This window comes from Salmo salar, chromosome 07 (genome assembly GCF_965601325.2).
Source record: "Salmo salar chromosome 07, fSalSal1, whole genome shotgun sequence".
In the NCBI taxonomy this organism is placed as follows: domain Eukaryota; kingdom Metazoa; phylum Chordata; class Actinopteri; order Salmoniformes; family Salmonidae; genus Salmo; species Salmo salar.
Window position 1 is genome coordinate 76,285,480 of NC_138297.1, and position 21,546 is coordinate 76,307,025.

The 21,546-nt window shown below is 51.0% G+C and overlaps 1 protein-coding gene across 1 annotated transcript in view; it reads left to right on the plus strand.

The window, feature by feature from the left end:
- Window positions 1–21,546, plus strand: part of lrp6 (low density lipoprotein receptor-related protein 6) — a 110,002-nt gene that overhangs the window by 17,993 nt on the left and 70,463 nt on the right. The window contains exons 4-8 of the mRNA XM_082978105.1: window positions 6,952–7,148; window positions 13,829–13,960; window positions 16,476–16,702; window positions 17,471–17,640; window positions 20,928–21,099. Coding sequence (XP_082834231.1) covers window positions 6,952–7,148; window positions 13,829–13,960; window positions 16,476–16,702; window positions 17,471–17,640; window positions 20,928–21,099 — 898 coding nt within the window. The remainder of the gene's footprint in view (window positions 1–6,951; window positions 7,149–13,828; window positions 13,961–16,475; window positions 16,703–17,470; window positions 17,641–20,927; window positions 21,100–21,546) is intronic.

A 21,546-nucleotide genomic window follows, 5' to 3' on the forward strand; every position in this document is an offset into this window, starting at 1 on the left:
TGTCTCTATGGAGCCTCTAACCCCCCTTTCCTGACTCTATGGAGCCTCTAACCCCCCTTCCTGTCTCTATGGGGCCTCTAACCCCCCTTTCCTGACTCTATGGAGCCTCTAACCCCCCTTCCTGTCTCTATGGAGCCTCTAACCCCCCCTTCCTGTCTCTATGGAGCCTCTAACCCCCCTTCCTGTCTCTATGGGGCCTCTAACCCCCCTTTCCTGACTCTATGGAGCCTCTAACCCCCCTTTCCTGACTCTATGGAGCCTCTAACCCCCCTTTCCTGACTCTATGGAGCCTCTAACCCCCCTTCCTGACTCTATGGAGCCTCTAACCCCCCTTCCTGTCTCTATGGAGCCTCTAACCCCCCTTTCCTGACTCTATGGAGCCTCTAACCCCCCTTCCTGTCTCTATGGAGCCTCTAACCCCCCTTCCTGTCTCTATGGAGCCTCTAACCCCCCTTTCCTGACTCTATGGAGCCTCTAACCCCCCTTCCTGTCTCTATGGAGCCTCTAACCCCCTCCCTTCCTCTAACCCCCCTTTCCTGTCTCTATGGAGCCTCTAACCCCCCTTTCCTGACTCTATGGAGCCTCTAAACCCCCTTCCTGTCTCTATGGAGCCTCTAACCCCTCCCTTCCTCTAACCCCCCTTTCCTGTCTCTATGGAGCCTCTAACCCCCCTTTCCTGTCTCTATGGAGCCTCTAACCCCCCTTTCCTGACTCTATGGAGCCTCTAACCCCCCTTCCTGTCTCTATGGAGCCTCTAACCCCCTCCCTTCCTCTAACCCCCCTTTCATGTCTCTATGGAGCCTCTAACCCCCCTTTCCTGACTCTATGGAGCCTCTAACCCCCCTTCCTGTCTCTATGGAGCCTCTAACCCCTCCCTTCCTCTAACCCCCCTTTCCTGTCTCTATGGAGCCTCTAACCCCCCTTTCCTGTCTCTATGGAGCCTCTAACCCCCCTTCCTGTCTCTATGGAGCCTCTAACCCCCTCCCTTCCTCTAACCCCCCTTTCCTGTCTCTATGGAGCCTCTAACCCCCCTTTCCTGTCTCTATGGAGCCTCTAACCCCCTCCCTTCCTCTAACCCCCTCCCTTCCTCTAACCCCCTCCCTGCCTCTATGGAGCCTCTAATCCCCCTTCCTGTCTCTATGGAGCCTCTAACCCCCCTTCCTGCCTCTATGGAGCCTCTAATCCCCTCCCTGTCTCTATGGAGCCTCTAACCCCCTTCCCTTCCTCTAACCCCCCTCCCTGTCTCTATGGAGCCTCTAACCCCCTCCCTGTCTCTATGGAGCCTCTAACCCCCCTCCCTGTCTCTATGGAGCCTCTAACCCCCCTCCCTGTCTCTATGGAGCCTCTAACCCCCCTTTCCTGTCTCTATGGAGCCTCTAACCCCCCTCCCTTCCTCTAACCCCCCTCCCTGTCTCTATGGAGCCTCTAACCCCCTCCTGTCTCTATGGAGCCTCTAACCCCCCTCCCTGTCTCTATGGAGCCTCTAACCCCCCTCCCTGCTCTATGAGCCTCTAACCCCCCTCCCTGTCTCTATGGAGCCTCTAACCCCCCTCCCTTCCTCTAACCCCCCTCCCTGTCTCTATGGAGCCTCTAACCCCCCTCCCTTCCTCTAACCCCCCTCCCTGTCTCTATGGAGCCTCTACATGCTGTCTGTTTGCTCTGTCTCTCCAGGGAGGACTACTCCTACCACAGTACTAAACTAGTGTCTCTGTCTCTCTGTCTCTCCAGGGAGGACTACTCCTACCACAGTACTAAACTAGTGTCTCTGTCTCTCCAGGGAGGACTACTCCTACCACAGTACTAAACTAGTGTCTCTGTCTCTCCAGGGAGGACTACTCCTACCACAGTACTAAACTAGTGTCTCTGTCTCTCTGTCTCTCCAGGGAGGACTACTCCTACCACAGTACTAAACTAGTGTCTCTGTCTCTCCAGGGAGGACTACTCCTACCACAGTACTAAACTAGTGTCTCTGTCTCTCTGTCTCTCCAGGGAGGACTACTCCTACCACAGTACTAAACTAGTGTCTCTGTCTCTCTGTCTCTCCAGGGAGGACTACTCCTACCACAGTACTAAACTAGTGTCTCTCTGTCTCTCCAGGGAGGACTACTCCTACCACAGTACTAAACTAGTGTCTCTGTCTCTCCAGGGAGGACTACTCCTACCACAGTACTAAACTAGTGTCTCTGTCTCTCCAGGGAGGACTACTCCTACCACAGTACTAAACTAGTGTCTCTGTCTCTCCAGGGAGGACTACTCCTACCACAGTACTAAACTAGTGTCTCTGTCTCTCCAGGGAGGACTACTCCTACCACAGTACTAAACTAGTGTCTCTGTCTCTCTGTCTCTCCAGGGAGGACTACTCCTACCACAGTACTAAACTAGTGTCTCTGTCTCTCCAGGGAGGACTACTCCTACCACAGTACTAAACTAGTGTCTCTGTCTCTCTGTCTCTCCAGGGAGGACTACTCCTACCACAGTACTAAACTAGTGTCTCTGTCTCTCCAGGGAGGACTACTCCTACCACAGTACTAAACTAGTGTCTCTGTCTCTCCAGGGAGGACTACTCCTACCACAGTACTAAACTAGTGTCTCTGTCTCTCCAGGGAGGACTACTCCTACCACAGTACTAAACTAGTGTCTCTGTCTCTCCAGGGAGGACTACTCCTACCACAGTACTAAACTAGTGTCTCTGTCTCTCTGTCTCTCCAGGGAGGACTACTCCTACCACAGTACTAAACTAGTGTCTCTGTCTCTCCAGGGAGGACTACTCCTACCACAGTACTAAACTAGTGTCTGTCTCCTGTCTCTCCAGGGAGGACTACTCCTACCACAGTACTAAACTAGTGTCTCTGTCTCTCCAGGGAGGACTACTCCTACCACAGTACTAAACTAGTGTCTCTGTCTCTCCAGGGAGGACTACTCCTACCACAGTACTAAACTAGTGTCTCTGTCTCTCCAGGGAGGACTACTCCTACCACAGTACTAAACTAGTTCTCTGTCTCTCTGTCTCTCCAGGGAGGACTACTCCTACCACAGTACTAAACTAGTGTCTCTGTCTCTCCAGGGAGGACTACTCCTACCACAGTACTAAACTAGTGCTCTGTCTCTCCAGGGAGGACTACTCCTACCACAGTACTAAACTAGTGTCTCTGTCTCTCCAGGGAGGACTACTCCTACCACAGTACTAAACTAGTGTCTCTGTCTCTCCAGGGAGGACTACTCCTACCACAGTACTAAACTAGTGTCTCTGTCTCTCTGTCTCTCCAGGGAGGACTACTCCTACCACAGTACTAAACTAGTGTCTCTGTCTCTCCAGGGAGGACTACTCCTACCACAGTACTAAACTAGTGTCTCTGTCTCTCTGTCTCTCCAGGGAGGACTACTCCTACCACAGTACTAAACTAGTGTCTCTGTCTCTCCAGGGAGGACTACTCCTACCACAGTACTAAACTAGTGTCTCTGTCTCTCCAGGGAGGACTACTCCTACCACAGTACTAAACTAGTGTCTCTGTCTCTCTGTCTCTCCAGGGAGGACTACTCCTACCACAGTACTAAACTAGTGTCTCTGTCTCTCCAGGGAGGACTACTCCTACCACAGTACTAAACTAGTGTCTCTGTCTCTCTGTCTCTCCAGGGAGGACTACTCCTACCACAGTACTAAACTAGTGTCTCTGTCTCTCCAGGGAGGACTACTCCTACCACAGTACTAAACTAGTGTCTCTGTCTCTCCAGGGAGGACTACTCCTACCACAGTACTAAACTAGTGTCTCTGTCTCTCTGTCTCTCCAGGGAGGACTACTCCTACCACAGTACTAAACTAGTGTCTCTGTCTCTCCAGGGAGGACTACTCCTACCACAGTACTAAACTAGTGTCTCTGTCTCGTCCAGGGAGGACTACTCCTACCACAGTACTAAACTAGTGTCTCTGTCTCTCCAGGGAGGACTACTCCTACCACAGTACTAAACTAGTGTCTCTGTCTCTCCAGGGAGGACTACTCCTACCACAGTACTAAACTAGTGTCTCTGTCTCTCTGTCTCCCAGGGAGGACTACTCCTACCACAGTACTAAACTAGTGTCTCTGTCTCTCCAGGGAGGACTACTCCTACCACAGTACTAAACTAGTGTCTCTGTCTCTCCAGGGAGGACTACTCCTACCACAGTACTAAACTAGTGTCTCTGTCTCTCCAGGGAGGACTACTCCTACCACAGTACTAAACTAGTGTCTCTGTCTCTCTCTCTCTCCAGGGAGGACTACTCCTACCACAGTACTAAACTAGTGTCTCTGTCTCTCTGTCTCTCCAGGGAGGACTACTCCTACCACAGTACTAAACTAGTGTCTCTGTCTCTCTGTCTCTCCAGGGAGGACTACTCCTACCACAGTACTAAACTAGTGTCTCTGTCTCTCCAGGGAGGACTACTCCTACCACAGTACTAAACTAGTGTCTCTGTCTCTCGTTCTCCAGGGAGGACTACTCCTACCACAGTACTAAACTAGTGTCTCTGTCTCTCCAGGGAGGACTACTCCTACCACAGTACTAAACTAGTGTCTCTGTCTCTCCAGGGAGGACTACTCCTACCACAGTACTAAACTAGTGTCTCTGTCTCTCCAGGGAGGACTACTCCTACCACAGTACTAAACTAGTGTCTCTGTCTCTCCAGGGAGGACTACTCCTACCACAGTACTAAACTAGTGCTCTCTGTCTCTCCAGGGAGGACTACTCCTACCACAGTACTAAACTAGTGTCTCTGTCTCTCCAGGGAGGACTACTCCTACCACAGTACTAAACTAGTGTCTCTGTCTCTCTGTATCTCCAGGGAGGACTACTCCTACCACAGTACTAAACTAGTGTCTCTGTCTCTCCAGGGAGGACTACTCCTACCACAGTACTAAACTAGTGTCTCTGTCTCTCTGTCTCTCCAGGGAGGACTACTCCTACCACAGTACTAAACTAGTGTCTCTGTCTCTCCAGGGAGGACTACTCCTACCACAGTACTAAACTAGTGTCTCGTCTCTCCAGGGAGGACTACTCCTACCACAGTACTAAACTAGTGTCTCTGTCTCTCCAGGGAGGACTACTCCTACCACAGTACTAAACTAGTGTCTCTGTCTCTCCAGGGAGGACTACTCCTACCACAGTACTAAACTAGTGTCTCTGTCTCTCTGTCTCTCCAGGGAGGACTACTCCTACCACAGTACTAAACTAGTGTCTCTCTCGTCTCTCCAGGGAGGACTACTCCTACCACAGTACTAAACTAGTGTCTCTGTCTCTCCAGGGAGGACTACTCCTACCACAGTACTAAACTAGTGTCTCTGTCTCTCCAGGGAGGACTACTCCTACCACAGTACTAAACTAGTGTCTCTGTCTCTCCAGGGAGGACTACTCCTACCACAGTACTAAACTAGTGTCTCTGTCTCTCCAGGGAGGACTACTCCTACCACAGTACTAAACTAGTGTCTCTGTCTCTCCAGGGAGGACTACTCCTACCACAGTACTAAACTAGTGTCTCTGTCTCTCCAGGGAGGACTACTCCTACCACAGTACTAAACTAGTGTCTCTGTCTCTCTGTCTCTCCAGGGAGGACTACTCCTACCACAGTACTAAACTAGTGTCTCTGTCTCTCCAGGGAGGACTACTCCTACCACAGTACTAAACTAGTGTCTCTGTCTCTCCAGGGAGGACTACTCCTACCACAGTACTAAACTAGTGTCTCTGTCTCTCCAGGGAGGACTACTCCTACCACAGTACTAAACTAGTGTCTCTGTCTCTCTGTCTCTCCAGGGAGGACTACTCCTACCACAGTACTAAACTAGTGTCTCTGTCTCTCTGTCTCTCCAGGGAGGACTACTCCTACCACAGTACTAAACTAGTGTCTCTGTCTCTCCAGGGAGGACTACTCCTACCACAGTACTAAACTAGTGTCTCTGTCTCTCCAGGGAGGACTACTCCTACCACAGTACTAAACTAGTGTCTCTGTCTCTCCAGGGAGGACTACTCCTACCACAGTACTAAACTAGTGTCTCTGTCTCTCCAGGGAGGACTACTCCTACCACAGTACTAAACTAGTGTCTCTGTCTCTCTGTCTCTCCAGGGAGGACTACTCCTACCACAGTACTAAACTAGTGTCTCTGTCTCTCCAGGGAGGACTACTCCTACCACAGTACTAAACTAGTGTCTCTGTCTCTCCAGGGAGGACTACTCCTACCACAGTACTAAACTAGTGTCCTCTCTGTCTCTCCAGGGAGGACTACTCCTACCACAGTACTAAACTAGTGTCTCTGTCTCTCCAGGGAGGACTACTCCTACCACAGTACTAAACTAGTGTCTCTGTCTCTCTGTCTCTCCAGGGAGGACTACTCCTACCACAGTACTAAACTAGTGTCTCTGTCTCTCCAGGGAGGACTACTCCTACCACAGTACTAAACTAGTGTCTCTGTCTCTCTGTCTCTCCAGGGAGGACTACTCCTACCACAGTACTAAACTAGTGTCTCTGTCTCTCCAGGGAGGACTACTCCTACCACAGTACTAAACTAGTGTCTCTGTCTCTCCAGGGAGGACTACTCCTACCACAGTACTAAACTAGTGTCTCTGTCTCTCCAGGGAGGACTACTCCTACCACAGTACTAAACTAGTGTCTCTGTCTCTCCAGGGAGGACTACTCCTACCACAGTACTAAACTAGTGTCTCTGTCTCTCCAGGGAGGACTACTCCTACCACAGTACTAAACTAGTGTCTCTGTCTCTCCAGGGAGGACTACTCCTACCACAGGACTAAACTAGTGTCTCTGTCTCTCCAGGGAGGACTACTCCTACCACAGTACTAAACTAGTGTCTCTGTCTCTCCAGGGAGGACTACTCCTACCACAGTACTAAACTAGTGTCTCTGTCTCTCCAGGGAGGACTACTCCTACCACAGTACTAAACTAGTGTCTCTGTCTCTCTGTCTCTCCAGGGAGGTGGTGGTGAAGGGAGACCTCCCTCACCCCTTCGCTCTGACGCTGTACGAGGAGACTCTGTTCTGGACCGACTGGAACACTCATTCCATCCACTCGTGTCAGAAGGAGACCGGAGAAGATCGGAGGAAGGTCCACTCGGACATCTTCTCTCCCATGGACATACACGTCTACAGCCAGACGAGACAACCTCTACGTGAGAACACACAGCCAATCGCTGGTCCCCACTGAATGACCTGGCTCCTCTCCCAATCAGAATATAGAATGATCAGGGCCCCTCCTCTCTGTGATCGGCTAGCTATGTCTAAGGACAGTAGATCTATGATCGGCTAGCTATGTCTAAGGACAATAGATATATGATCTGTTAGGTCTAGGACAATAGATATGTTAGCTAGGTCTAGGACAGTAGATCTATGATCGGCTAGCTATGTCTAAGGACAATAGATCTATGATCTGTTAGGTCTAGGACAATAGATCTATGATCTGTTAGGTCTAAGGACAATAGATCTATGATCTGTTAGGTCTAGGACAATAGATATGTTAGCTAGGTCTAGGACAGTAGATCTATGATCGGCTAGCAATGTCTAAGGACAATAGATCTATGATCGGCTAGCTAGGTCTAGGACAATAGATCTGTTAGCTAGGTCTAGGACAATAGATATATGATCTGTTAGCTAGGTCTAGGACAATAGATCTATGATCTGTTAGGTCTAGGACAATAGATCTATGATCTGTTAGCTAGGTCTAGGACAGTAGATCTATGATCGGCTAGCTATGTCTAAGGACAATAGATCTATGATCTGTTAGGTCTAGGGCAATAGATCTATGATCTGTTAACTCGGTTTAGGACAGTAGATCTATGATCGGCTAACTAGGTCTAGGACAATAGATCTGTTAGCTATGTCTAAGTACAATAGATCTATGATCTGTTAGGTCTAGGACAATAGATCTATGATCTGTTAGCTAGGTCTAGGACAGTAGATCTATGATCGGCTAGCTATGTCTAAGGACAATAGATCTATGATCTGTTAGGTCTAGGACAATAGATCTATGATCTGTTAGCTAGGTCTAGGACAGTAGATCTATGATCGGCTAGCTAGGTCTAGGACAATAGATCTGTTAGCTAGGTCTAGGACAATAGATATATGATCTGTTAGCTAGGTCTAGGACAATAGATCTATGATCTGTTAGCTAGGTCTAGGACAATAGATCTATGATCGGCTAGCTAGGTCTAGGACAATAGATCTATGATTGGCTATCTAGGTCTAGGACAATAGATCTATGATCTGTTAGCTAGGTCTAGGACAATAGATCTATGATCGACTAGCTAGGTCTATGATCGACTAGCTAGGTTTAGGGCAATAGATCTATGATCTGTTAGCTAGGTCTAGGACAATAGATCTATGATCTGTTAGCAAGGTCTAGGACAATAGATCTATGATCTGTTAGCTAGGTCTAGGACAGTAGATCTATGATCGGCTAGCTAGGTCTAGGACAATAGATCTGTTAGCTAGGTCTAGGACAATAGATATATGATCTGTTAGCTAGGTCTAGGACAATAGATCTATGATCTGTTAGCTAGGTCTAGGACAATAGATCTATGATCTGTTAGGTCTAGGGCAATAGATCTATGATCTGTTAACTCGGTTTAGGACAGTAGATCTATGATCGGCTAACTAGGTCTAGGACAATAGATCTGTTAGCTATGTCTAAGGACAATAGATCTATGATCTGTTAGGTCTAGGACAATAGATCTATGATCTGTTAGCTAGGTCTAGGACAGTAGATCTATGATCGGCTAGCTATGTCTAAGGACAATAGATCTATGATCTGTTAGGTCTAGGACAATAGATCTATGATCTGTTAGCTAGGTCTAGGACAGTAGATCTATGATCGGCTAGCTAGGTCTAGGACAATAGATCTGTTAGCTAGGTCTAGGACAATAGATATATGATCTGTTAGCTAGGTCTAGGACAATAGATCTATGATCTGTTAGCTAGGTCTAGGACAATAGATCTATGATCGGCTAGCTAGGTCTAGGACAATAGATCTATGATCGGCTAGCTAGGTCTAGGACAATAGATCTATGATTGGCTATCTAGGTCTAGGACAATAGATCTATGATCTGTTAGCTAGGTCTAGGACAGTAGATCTATGATCGGCTAGCTAGGTCTAGGACAATAGATATATGATCTGTTAGCTTGGTCTAGGACAATAGATCTATGATCAGCTAGCTAGGTCTAGGACAATAGATCTATGATCGGCTAGCTAGGTCTAGGACAATTGATCTATGATCTGCTTGCTAGGTCTAGGACAAAGATCTATGATCGGCTAGCTAGGTCTAGGGTAATATATCTATGATCGGCTAGCTAGGTCTAGGGTAATATATCTATGATCGGCTAGCTAGGTCTAAGGACAATAGATCTATGATCGGCTAGCTAGGTCTAAGGACAATAGATCTATGATCTGTTAGCTAGGTCTAGGACAATAGATCTGTTAGCTAGGTCTAGGACAATAGATCTATGATCGGCTAGCTAGGTCTAGGGTAATAGATCTATGATCGGCTAGCTAGGTCTAGGGTAATAGATCTATGATCGGCTAGCTAGGTCTAAGGACAATAGATCTATGATCTGTTAGCTAGGTCTAGGACAATAGATCTATGATCTGTTAGCTAGGTCTAGGGTAATAGATATATGATCGGCTAGCTAGGTCTAAGGACAATAGATCTATGATCTGTTAGCTAGGTCTAGGACAATAGATCTATGATCTGTTAGCTAGATCTAGGACAATAGATCTATGATCGGCTAGCTAGGTCTAGGACAATAGAATCCCTGTAGTCTGAGGTTTAATTCAGATAATTTGTCACAGTGCAGATGGACCTCACAGTGACCTCACAGTGACCTTAGCGACACATGGACCTCACAGTGACCTCACAGTGACCTTAGCGACACATGGACCTCACAGTGACCTCACAGTGACCTCACAGTGACCTCACAGTGACCTTAGCGACACATCGACCTCACAGTGACCTCACAGTGACCTCACAGTGACCTTAGCGACACATGGACCTCACAGTGACCTCACAGTGACCTCACAGTGACCTTAGCGACACATGGACCTCACAGTGACCTCACAGTGACCTTAGCGACACATGGACCTCACAGTGACCTTAGCGACACATGGACCTCACAGTGACCTCACAGTGACCTTAGCAACACATGGACCTCACAGTGACCTTAGCGACACATGGACCTCACAGTGACCTTAGCGACACATGGACCTCACAGTGACCTTAGCGACACATGGACCTCACAGTGACCTTAGCGACACATGGACCTCACAGTGACCTTAGCGACACATGGACCTCACAGTGACCTTAGCGACACATGGACCTCACAGTGACCTTAGCGACACATGGACCTCAGTGACCTTAGCGACACATGGACCTCACAGTGACCTTAGCGACACATGGACCTCACAGTGACCTTAGCGACACATGGACCTCACAGTGACCTTAGCGACACATGGACCTCACAGTGACCTTAGCGACACATGGACCTCACAGTGACCTCACAGTGACCTTAGCGACACATGGACCTCAGTGACCTTAGCGACACATGGACCTCACAGTGACCTTAGCGACACATGGACCTCAGTGACCTTAGCGACACAGTGACCTCACAGTGACCTCACAGTGACCTTAGCGACACAGTGACCTCACAGTGACCTCACAGTGATCTCACAGTGACCTTAGCGACACATGGACCTCACAGTGACCTCACAGTGACCTTAGCGACACATGGACCTCACAGTGACCTTAGCGACACATGGACCTCACAGTGACCTCACAGTGACCTTAGCGACACATGGACCTCACAGTGACCTTAGCGACACATGGACCTCACAGTGACCTTAGCGACACAGTGACCTTAGCGACACAGTGACCTCACAGTGACCTCACAGTGACCTTAGCGACACATGGACCTCACAGTGACCTCACAGTGACCTTAGCGACACATGGACCTCACATTGACCTCACAGTGACCTTAGCGACACATGGACCTCACAGTGACCTTAGCGACACATGGACCTCACAGTGGTCAGATCACTGGCTAACATATTGTGTGTGTGTATATATACAAAGGTATGTGGACACCGATTCTTAGTGGATTCGGCTGTTTCAGCCACACCCGTCGCTGACAGGTGTATAAAATCCACCACACAGCCATGCAATCTCCATAGACAAACAGTGGCAGTAGAATGACCCCGTACCGAAGAGCTCAGTGACTTTCAACGTGGCACCGTCATAGGAATGCCACCTTTCCAAACAATTCAGTCAAGTTTGTGCCCCGCCGCAGCTGCCAAGGTCAACTGAAAGGTAAAGCAAGTAAAAAATCCGTCCGCGGTTACAACGCTCGCTACCGAGTTACAAACCGCCTCTGGAAGCGACGTCAGCACAGGAACTGTTCGTCGGGAGCTTCATGAAATGGGTTTCCGCGGCCGAGCAGCCGCACACACACAAGCCTAAAGATCAACACGGGTAATGCCAAGCGTCGTCTGGACTGGTGTAAAGCTCTTGGGCAGCGGAAACGCTTTCTCTGCAGTGATGAATCACGCTTCACCGTCTGGCAGTCTGACGGATTAATCTGGGTTTGGCGGATGCCAGGAGATGGCTATCTGCCAGAATGCATAGTGCCAACTGTAAAGTTTGGTGGAGGAGGAATAATGGTTTGGGGCTGGTTTTCATGGTTTGGGCTAGGCCCCTTAATCTTAACGCTACAGTATACAATGACATTCTAGACGATTCTGTGCTTCCAACTTTGTGGCAACAGTTTTGGGCGAGGCCCTTTCCTGTTTCAGCATGACAATGCCCCCCCGTGCACAAAGCGAAGTCCATACAGAAATCGTTTGGAAGAACTTGACTGGCCTGCATAGAGCCCTGACCTCAACCCCATCGAACACCGTTGGGATGAATTGGAACGCCGACTGCGAGCCAGGCCTAATCGCCCAACAGCAGTGCCCGTCCTCACTAACGCTCTTGTGGTTGAATGGAAGCAAGTCCCAACATCTAGTGGAAAGCCTTCCCAGAAGAGAGGAGGCTGTTATAGCAGCAATGTACCAACATCTAGTGGAAAGTCTTCCCAGAAGAGTGGAGGCTGTTATAGCAGCAATGTTCCAACATCTAGTGGAAAGCCTTCCCAGAAGAGAGGAGGCTGTTATAGCAGCAATGTCCCAACATCTAGTGGAAAGCCTTCCCAGAAGAGTGGAGGCTGTTATAGCAGCAATGTTCCAACATCTAGTGGAAAGCCTTCCCAGAAGAGTGGAGGCTGTTATAGCAGCAATGTTCCAACATCTAGTGGAAAGCCTTCCCAGAAGAGTGGAGGCTGTTATAGCAGCAAAGAGGGGGGGACCAACTCCATATTAATGCCCATGATTTATGGAATGAGATGATGGACCAGCAGGTGTCCACATACTTTTGGTCATGTAGTGTAGTGTTCTCTCCAGAGATAATGTCTGGTCATGTAGTGTAGTGTTCTCTCCAGAGATAATGTCTGGTCATGTAGTGTTCTCTCCAGAGATAATGTCTGGTCATGTAGTGTTCTCTCCAGAGATAATGTCTGGTCATGTAGTGTTCTCTCCAGAGATAATGTCTGGTCATGTAGTGTTCTCTCCAGAGATAATGTCTGGTCATGTAGTGTTCTCTCCAGAGATAATGTCTGGTCATGTAGTGTTCTCTCCAGAGATAATGTCTGGTCATGTAGTGTTCTCTCCAGAGATAATGTCTGGTCATGTAGTGTTCTCTCCAGAGATAATGTCTGGTCATGTAGTGTTCTCTCCAGAGATAATGTCTGGTCATGTAGTGTTCTCTCCAGAGATAATGTCTGGTCATGTAGTGTACTCTCCAGAGATAATGTCTGGTCATGTAGTGTTCTCTCCAGAGATAATGACTGGTCATGTAGTGTTCTCTCCAGAGATAATGTCTGGTCATGTAGTGTTCTCTCCAGAGATAATGTCTGGTCATGTAGTGTTCTCTCCAGAGATAATGTCTGGTCATGTAGTGTACTCTCCAGAGATAATGTCTGGTCATGTAGTGTTCTCTCCAGAGATAATGTCTGGTCATGTAGTGTACTCTCCAGAGGATAATGTCTGGTCATGTAGTGTTCTCTCCAGAGATAATGTCTGGTCATGTAGTGTTCTCTCCAGAGATAATGTCTGGTCATGTAGTGTTCTCTCCAGAGATAATGTCTGGTCATGTAGTGTTCTCTCCAGAGATAATGTCTGGTCATGTAGTGTTCTCTCCAGAGATAATGTCTGGTCATGTAGTGTTCTCTCCAGAGATAATGTCTGGTCATGTAGTGTTCTCTCCAGAGGATAATGTCTGGTCATGTAGTGTTCTCTCCAGAGATAATGTCTGGTCATGTAGTGTACTCTCCAGAGGATAATGTCTGGTCATGTAGTGTTCTCTCCAGAGATAATGTCTGGTCATGTAGTGTTCTCTCCAGAGGATAATGTCTGGTCATGTAGTGTTCTCTCCAGAGGATAATGTCTGGTCATGTAGTGTTCTCTCCAGAGATAATGTCTGGTCATGTAGTGTTCTCTCCAGAGATAATGTCTGGTCATGTAGTGTTCTCTCTAGAGATAATGACTGGTCATGTAGTGTTCTCTTCAGAGATAATGTCTACTCTGGTCATGTAGTGTTCTCTCCAGAGATAATGTCTGGTCATGTAGTGTTCTCTCCAGAGATAATGTCTGGTCATGTAGTGTACTAAATGGGGAATAGGGTGCCATTTGGGACGCGAGTGATAATGAATGAATGGTGTGTTTTATAATGTAGAACGGTTTCCTCTGACAGCGTGTTGTCTCCTTCCTGGACAGTGTCTTCTCCGTGCTCCGTGAGGAACGGAGACTGCTCCCATCTCTGTCTCCTGTCTCCCATCACACCCTACTACCAGTGTGCCTGTCCCACCGGGGTCCAGCTGCTAGAGGACGGAAAGACCTGCAGAGATGGTGAGACCTGCACCCACAGACACTCTCCTCTCTCTCTCTCCTCCACCCCTCCTGTACCCTCTCCCCCCTCCGTATTCCCCCTCTCCTCTCTCTCTCCTCCACCCCTCCTGTATTCCCCTGACCCTCTCCTCTCTCTCTCCTCCACCCCTCCTGTATTCCCCCTCTCTCTCTCTCTCTCCTCCACCCCTCCTGTATTCCCCCTCTCCTCTCTCTCTCTCCTCCACCCCTCCTGTATTCCCCTCACCCTCTCCTCTCTCTCTCTCCTCCACCCCTCCTGTATTCCCCTGACCCTCTCCTCTCTCTCTCTCCTCCACCCCTCCTGTATTCCCCTGACCCTCTCCTCTCTCTCTCCTCCACCCCTCCTGTATTCCCCCTCTCCTCTCTCTCTCTCCTCCACCCCTCCTGTATTCCCCTGACCCTCTCCTCTCTCTCTCCTCCACCCCTCCTGTATTCCCCCCTCTCCTCTCTCTCTCTCCTCCACCCCTCCTGTATTCCCCTGACCCTCTCCTCTCTCTCTCCTCCACCCCTCCTGTATTCCCCCTCTCCTCTCTCTCTCCTCCACCCCTCCTGTATTCCCCTGACCCTCTCCTCTCTCTCTCCTCCACCCCTCCTGTATTCCCCTGACCCTCTCCTCTCTCTCTCTCCTCCACCCCTCCTGTATTCCCCTGACCCTCTCCTCTCTCTCTCTCCTCCACCCCTCCTGTATTCCCCTGACCCTCTCCTCTCTCTCTCTCCTCCACCCCTCCTGTATTCCCCTGACCCTCTCCTCTCTCTCTCTCCTCCACCCCTCCTGTATTCCCCTGACCCTCTCCTCTCTCTCTCCTCCACCCCTCCTGTATTCCCCTGACCCTCTCCTCTCTCTCTCTCCTCCACCCCTCCTGTATTCCCCTGACCCTCTCCTCTCTCTCTCTCCTCCACCCCTCCTGTATTCCCCTGACCCTCTCCTCTCTCTCTCCTCCACCCCTCCTGTATTCCCCTGACCCTCTCCTCTCTCTCTCTCCTCCACCCCTCCTGTATTCCCCTGACCCTCTCCTCTCTCTCTCTCCTCCACCCCTCCTGTATTCCCCTGACCCTCTCCTCTCTCTCTCTCCTCCACCCCTCCTGTATTCCCCTGACCCTCTCCTCTCTCTCTCTCCTCCACCCCTCCTGTATTCCCCTGACCCTCTCCTCTCTCTCTCTCCTCCACCCCTCCTGTATTCCCCTGACCCTCTCCTCTCTCTCTCCTCCACCCCTCCTGTATTCCCCCTCTCCTCTCTCTCTCTCCTCCACCCCTCCTGTATTCCCCGACCTCTCCTCTCTCTCTCCTCCACCCCTCCTGTATTCCCCTGACCCTCTCCCATCTCTCTCCCCCCTCCAGGTGACTCACCTCTCCCATCTCTCTCCCCCCTCCAGGTGACTCACCTCTCCCATCTCTCTCCCCCCCTCCAGGTGACTCACCTCTCCCTCCATCTCCCTCCCACCTCTCCCCCTCCAGGTGACTCACCTCTCCCATCTCTCTCCCCCCTCCAGGTGACTCACCTCTCCCATCTCTCTCTCCCCCCCTCCAGGTGACTCACCTCTCCCATCTCTCTCCCCCCCTCCAGGTGACTCACCTCTCCCATCTCTCTCCCCCCCTCCAGGTGACTCACCTCTCCCATCTCTCTCCCCCCTCCAGGTGACTCACCTCTCCCATCTCTCTCCCCCCTCCAGGTGACTCACCTCTCCCATCTCTCTCCCCCCCTCCAGGTGACTCACCTCTCCCATCTCTCTCCCCCCCTCCAGGTGACTCACCTCTCCCATCTCTCTCCCCCCTCCAGGTGACTCACCTCTCCCATCTCTCTCCCCCCTCCAGGTGACTCACCTCTCCCATCTCTCTCCCCCCCTCCAGGTGACTCACCTCTCCCATCTCTCTCCCCCCCTCCAGGTGACTCACCTCTCCCATCTCTCTCCCCCCCTCCAGGTGACTCACCTCTCCCATCTCTCTCCCCCCCTCCAGGTGACTCACCTCTCCCATCTCTCTCCCCCCCCCCTCCAGGTGACTCACCTCTCCCATCTCTCTCCCCCCCCCCTCCAGGTGACTCACCTCTCCCATCTCTCTCCCCCCCCCCTCCAGGTGACTCACCTCTCCCATCTCTCTCCCCCCCTCCAGGTGACTCACCTCTCCCATCTCTCTCCCCCCTCCAGGTGACTCACTCTCCCATCTCTCTCCCCCCTCCAGGTGACTCACCTCTCCCATCTCTCTCCCCCCTCCAGGTGACTCACCTCTCCCATCTCTCTCCCCCCTCCAGGTGACTCACCTCTCCCATCTCTCTCCCCCCTCCAGGTGACTCACCTCTCCCATCTCTCTCCCCCCTCCAGGTGACTCACCTCTCCCATCTCTCTCCCCCCTCCAGGTGACTCACCTCTCCCATCTCTCTCCCCCCCTCCAGGTGACTCACCTCTCCCATCTCTCTCCCCCCCTCCAGGTGACTCACCTCTCCCATCTCTCTCCCCCCCTCCAGGTGACTCACCTCTCCCATCTCTCTCCCCCCTCCAGGTGCCACTCAGCTCCTCCTCCTGGCCCGGAGGACTGACCTGCGCCGCATTTCTCTGGACACGCCCGACTTCACCGACGTCATCCTCCAGACGGACGACATCCGCCACGCCATCGCCATCGACTACGACCCGGTGGACGGACACGTCTATTGGACCGACGACGAGGTCCGGGCCATCAGGAGGTCCTACCTGGACGGCTCTGACGCTCAGTTCATCGTCACCTCACAGGTGCTGGGCCAGATAGTTACTACATTTGGTAACAGCAGCAGCAGGTCGCTAACAGCTGGGCCAGATAGTTACTACATTTGGTAACAGCAGCAGGAAGTGGCTGGGCCAGATAGTTACTACATTTGGTAACAGCAGCAGGTCGCTAACAGCTGGGCCAGATAGTTACTACATTTGGTAACAGCAGCAGCAGGTCGCTAACAGCTGGGCCAGATAGTTACTACATTTGGTAACAGCAGCAGCAGGTCACTAACAGCTGGGCCAGATAGTTACTACATTTGGTAACAGCAGCAGCAGGTCGCTAACAGCTGGGCCAGATAGTTACTACATTTGGTAACAGCAGCAGCAGGTCGCTAACAGCTGGGCCAGATAGTTACTACATTTGGTAACAGCAGCAGCAGGTCGCTAACAGCTGGGCCAGATAGTTACTACATTTGGTAACAGCAGCAGGTCGCTAACAGCTGGGCCAGATAGTTACTACATTTGGTAACAGCAGCAGATCACTAACAGCTGGGCCAGATAGTTACTACATTTGGTAACAGCAGCAGGAAGTGGCTGGGCCAGATAGTTACTACATTTGGTAACAGCAGCAGGAAGTGGCTGGGCCAGATAGTTACTACATTTGGTAACAGCAGCAGGAAGTGGCTGGGCCAGATAGTTACTACATTTGGTAACAGCAGCAGGAAGTGCCAGTTAGTGACCAACTCTGCAGAGCTTCTTCCAGAACAACATTCATGTGGATCTACTCTAACCTGATCTCTTCTCTCTCAGGTGAACCACCCCGACGGCATCGCGGTGGACTGGATCGCCCGGAACCTGTACTGGACGGACACGGGAACGGACCGCATCGAGGTCACGCGACTCAACGGAACCATGAGGAAGATCCTCATATCGGAGGACCTGGACGAACCGCGAGCCATCGTCCTGGATCCTGTCGCTGGGTAACTGCTGTCTCCTATACTAACCCTGAACCAGGGCTCGTCCTGGGTCCTGTCGCTGGGTAACTGCTGTCTCCTATACTAACCCTGAACCAGGGCTCGTCCTGGATCCTGTCGCTGGGTAACTGCTGTCTCCTATACTAACCCTGAACCAGGGCTCGTCCTGGATCCTGTCGCTGGGTAACTGCTGTCTCCTATACTAACCCTGAACCAGGGCTCGTCCTGGATCCTGTCGCTGGGTAACTGCTGTCTCCTATACTAACCCTGAACCAGGGCTCGTCCTGGATCCTGTCGCTGGGTAACTGCTGTCTCCTATACTAACCCTGAACCAGGGCTCGTCCTGGATCCTGTCGCTGGGTAACTGCTGTCTCTATACTAACCCTGAACCAGGGCTCGTCCTGGATCCTGTCGCTGGGTAACTGCTGTCTCCTATACTAACCCTGAACCAGGGCTCGTACTGGGTCCTGTCGCTGGGTAACTGCTGTCTCCTATACTAACCCTGAACCAGGGCTCGTCCTGGATCCTGTCGCTGGGTAACTGCTGTCTCCTATACTAACCCTGAACCAGGGCTCGTCCTGGATCCTGTCGCTGGGTAACTGCTGTCTCCTATACTAACCCTGAACCAGGGCTCGTACTGGGTCCTGTCGCTGGGTAACTGCTGTCTCCTATACTAACCCTGAACCAGGGCTCGTACTGGGTAACTGCTGTCTCTATACTAACCCTGAACCAGGGCTCGTACTGGATCCTGTCGCTGGGTAACTGCTGTCTCCTATACTAACCCTGAACCAGGGCTCGTCCTGGGTCCTGTCGCTGGGTAACTACTGTCTCTATACTAACCCTGAACCAGGGCTCGTACTGGATCCTGTCGCTGGGTAACTGCTGTCTCCTATACTAACCCTGAACCAGGGCTCGTACTGGGTCCTGTCGCTGGGTAACTGCTGTCTCCTATACTAACCCTGAACCAGGGCTCGTCCTGGATCCTGTCGCTGGGTAACTGCTGTCTCCTATACTAACCCTGAACCAGGGCTCGTACTGGGTCCTGTCGCTGGGTAACTGCTGACTCTATACTAACCCTGAACCAGGGCTCGTACTGGGTCCTGTCGCTGGGTAACTGCTGTCTCTATACTAACCCTGAACCAGGGCTCGTACTGGGTCCTGTCGCTGGGTAACTGCTGTCTCCTATACTAACCCTGAACCAGGGCTCGTACTGGGTCCTGTCGCTGGGTAACTGCTGTCTCTATACTAACCCTGAACCAGGGCTCGTACTGGGTCCTGTCGCTGGGTAACTGCTGTCTCCTATACTAACCCTGAACCAGGGCTCGTACTGGGTCCTGTCGCTGAGTAACTGCTGTCTCCTATACTAACCCTGAACCAGGGCTCGTACTGGATCCTGTCGCTGGGTAACTGCTGTCTCCTATACTAACCCTGAACCAGGGCTCGTACTGGGTCCTGTCGCTGGGTAACTGCTGTCTCCTATACTAACCCTGAACCAGGGCTCGTACTGGATCCTGTCGCTGGGTAACTGCTGTCTCCTATACTAACCCTGAACCAGGGCTCGTACTGGATCCTGTCGCTGGGTAACTGCTGTCTCCTATACTAACCCTGAACCAGGGCTCGTACTGGGTCCTGTCGCTGGGTAACTGCTGTCTCCTATACTAACCCTGAACCAGGGCTCGTCCTGGATCCTGTCGCTGGGTAACTGCTGTCTCCTATACTAACCCTGAACCAGGGCTCGTACTGGGTCCTGTCGCTGGGTAACTGCTGTCTCTATACTAACCCTGAACCAGGGCTCGTACTGGGTCCTGTCGCTGGGTAACTGCTGTCTCCTATACTAACCCTGAACCAGGGCTCGTACTGGGTCCTGTCGCTGGGTAACTGCTGTCTCTATACTAACCCTGAACCAGGGCTCGTACTGGGTCCTGTCGCTGGGTAACTGCTGTCTCCTATACTAACCCTGAACCAGGGCTCGTACTGGGTCCTGTCGCTGGGTAACTGCTGTCTCTATACTAACCCTGAACCAGGGCTCGTACTGGGTCCTGTCGCTGGGTAACTGCTGTCTCCTATACTAACCCTGAACCAGGGCTCGTACTGGATCCTGTCGCTGGGTAACTGCTGTCTGAGCTGAAGACTCATATCTGTCCATCTGTCCTGAGCTCCATCATTAACCCCCAACCTGAAGACTCATATCTGTCCTGAGCTCCATCATTAACCCCCAACCTGAAGACTCATATCTGTCCTGAGCTCCATCATTAACCCCCAACCTGAAGACTCATATCTGTCCTGAGCTCCATCATTAACCCCCAACCTGAAGACTCATATCTGTCCTGAGCTCCATCATTAACCCCCAACCTGAAGACTCATATCTGTCCTGAGCTCCATCATTAACCCCAACCTGAAGACTCATATCTGTCCTGAGCTCCATCATTAACCCCCAACCTGAAGTCTCATATCTGTCCTGAGCTCCATCATTAACCCCCAACCTGAAGACTCATATCTGTCCTGAGCTCCATCATTAACCCCCAACCTGAAGTCTCATATCTGTCCTGAGCTCCATCATTAACCCCCAACCTGAAGACTCATATCTGTCCTGAGCTCCATCATTAACCCCCAACCTGAAGACTCATATCTGTCCTGAGCTCCATCATTAACCCCCAACCTGAAGACTCATATCTGTCCTGAGCTCCATCATTAACCCCCAACCTGAAGACTCATATCTGTCCTGAGCTCCATCATTAACCCCCAACCTGAAGACTCATATCTGTCCTGAGCTCCATCATTAACCCCCAACCTGAAGACTCATATCTGTCCTGAGCTCCATCATTAACCCCCAACCTGAAGACTCATATCTGTCCTGAGCTCCATCATTAACCCCAACCTGAAGACTCATATCTGTCCTGAGCTCCATCATTAACCCCCAACCTGAAGTCTCATATCTGTCCTGAGCTCCATCATTAACCCCCAACCTGAAGACTCATATCTGTCCTGAGCTCCATCATTAACCCCCAACCTGAAGTCTCATATCTGTCCTGAGCTCCATCATTAACCCCCAACCTGAAGACTCATATCTGTCCTGAGCTCCATCATTAACCCCCAACCTGAAGACTCATATCTGTCCTGAGCTCCATCATTAACCCCCAACCTGAAGACTCATATCTGTCCTGAGCTCCATCATTAACCCCCAACCTGAAGACTCATATCTGCCCTGAGCTCCATCATTAACCCCCAACCTGAAGTCTCATATCTGTCCATCTGTCCTGTCGTCCCTCTGTCCCCTCTCTGGTTCGTTCCAGGTACATGTACTGGACGGACTGGGGCGAGGTTCCTAAGATCGAGCGGGCCGACCTGGACGGGACCGAGAGGCTAGTGATGGTCAACACCTCCCTGGGCTGGCCCAACGGACTGGCGCTGGACTACGCCGACCGGATGATCTATTGGGGCGATGCCAAGACGGACAAGATAGAGGTATTTCACGCTGTCTATTTCCCTACCGGATGGATGGATGGATGGATGGCTGAATGGAGGGAGGGATGAATGGATGGATGAATGGATTGATGGATGGAGGGAGGGAGGGGTGGGTGGGTGGGAGGGAGGGAGGGATGGATGAGTGGATGAATGAATGGATGGATGAATGGATGGATGGATGGATGAATGAATGGATGGATGATGGATGGAGGGAGGGATGGAGGGAGGGATGAATGGATGGATGAATGAGTGGATGGATGGATGAATGGAGTGGATGAATGAATGGATGGCTGAATGGATGGATGAATGGATGGATGGATGAATGAATGGATGGATGGATGGATGAATGGCTGGATGGCTGAATGGAGGGATGGATGGATGAGTGGATGAATGAATGGATGGATGGATGGATGGATGGATGAATGAGTGGATGGATGAATGAATGGA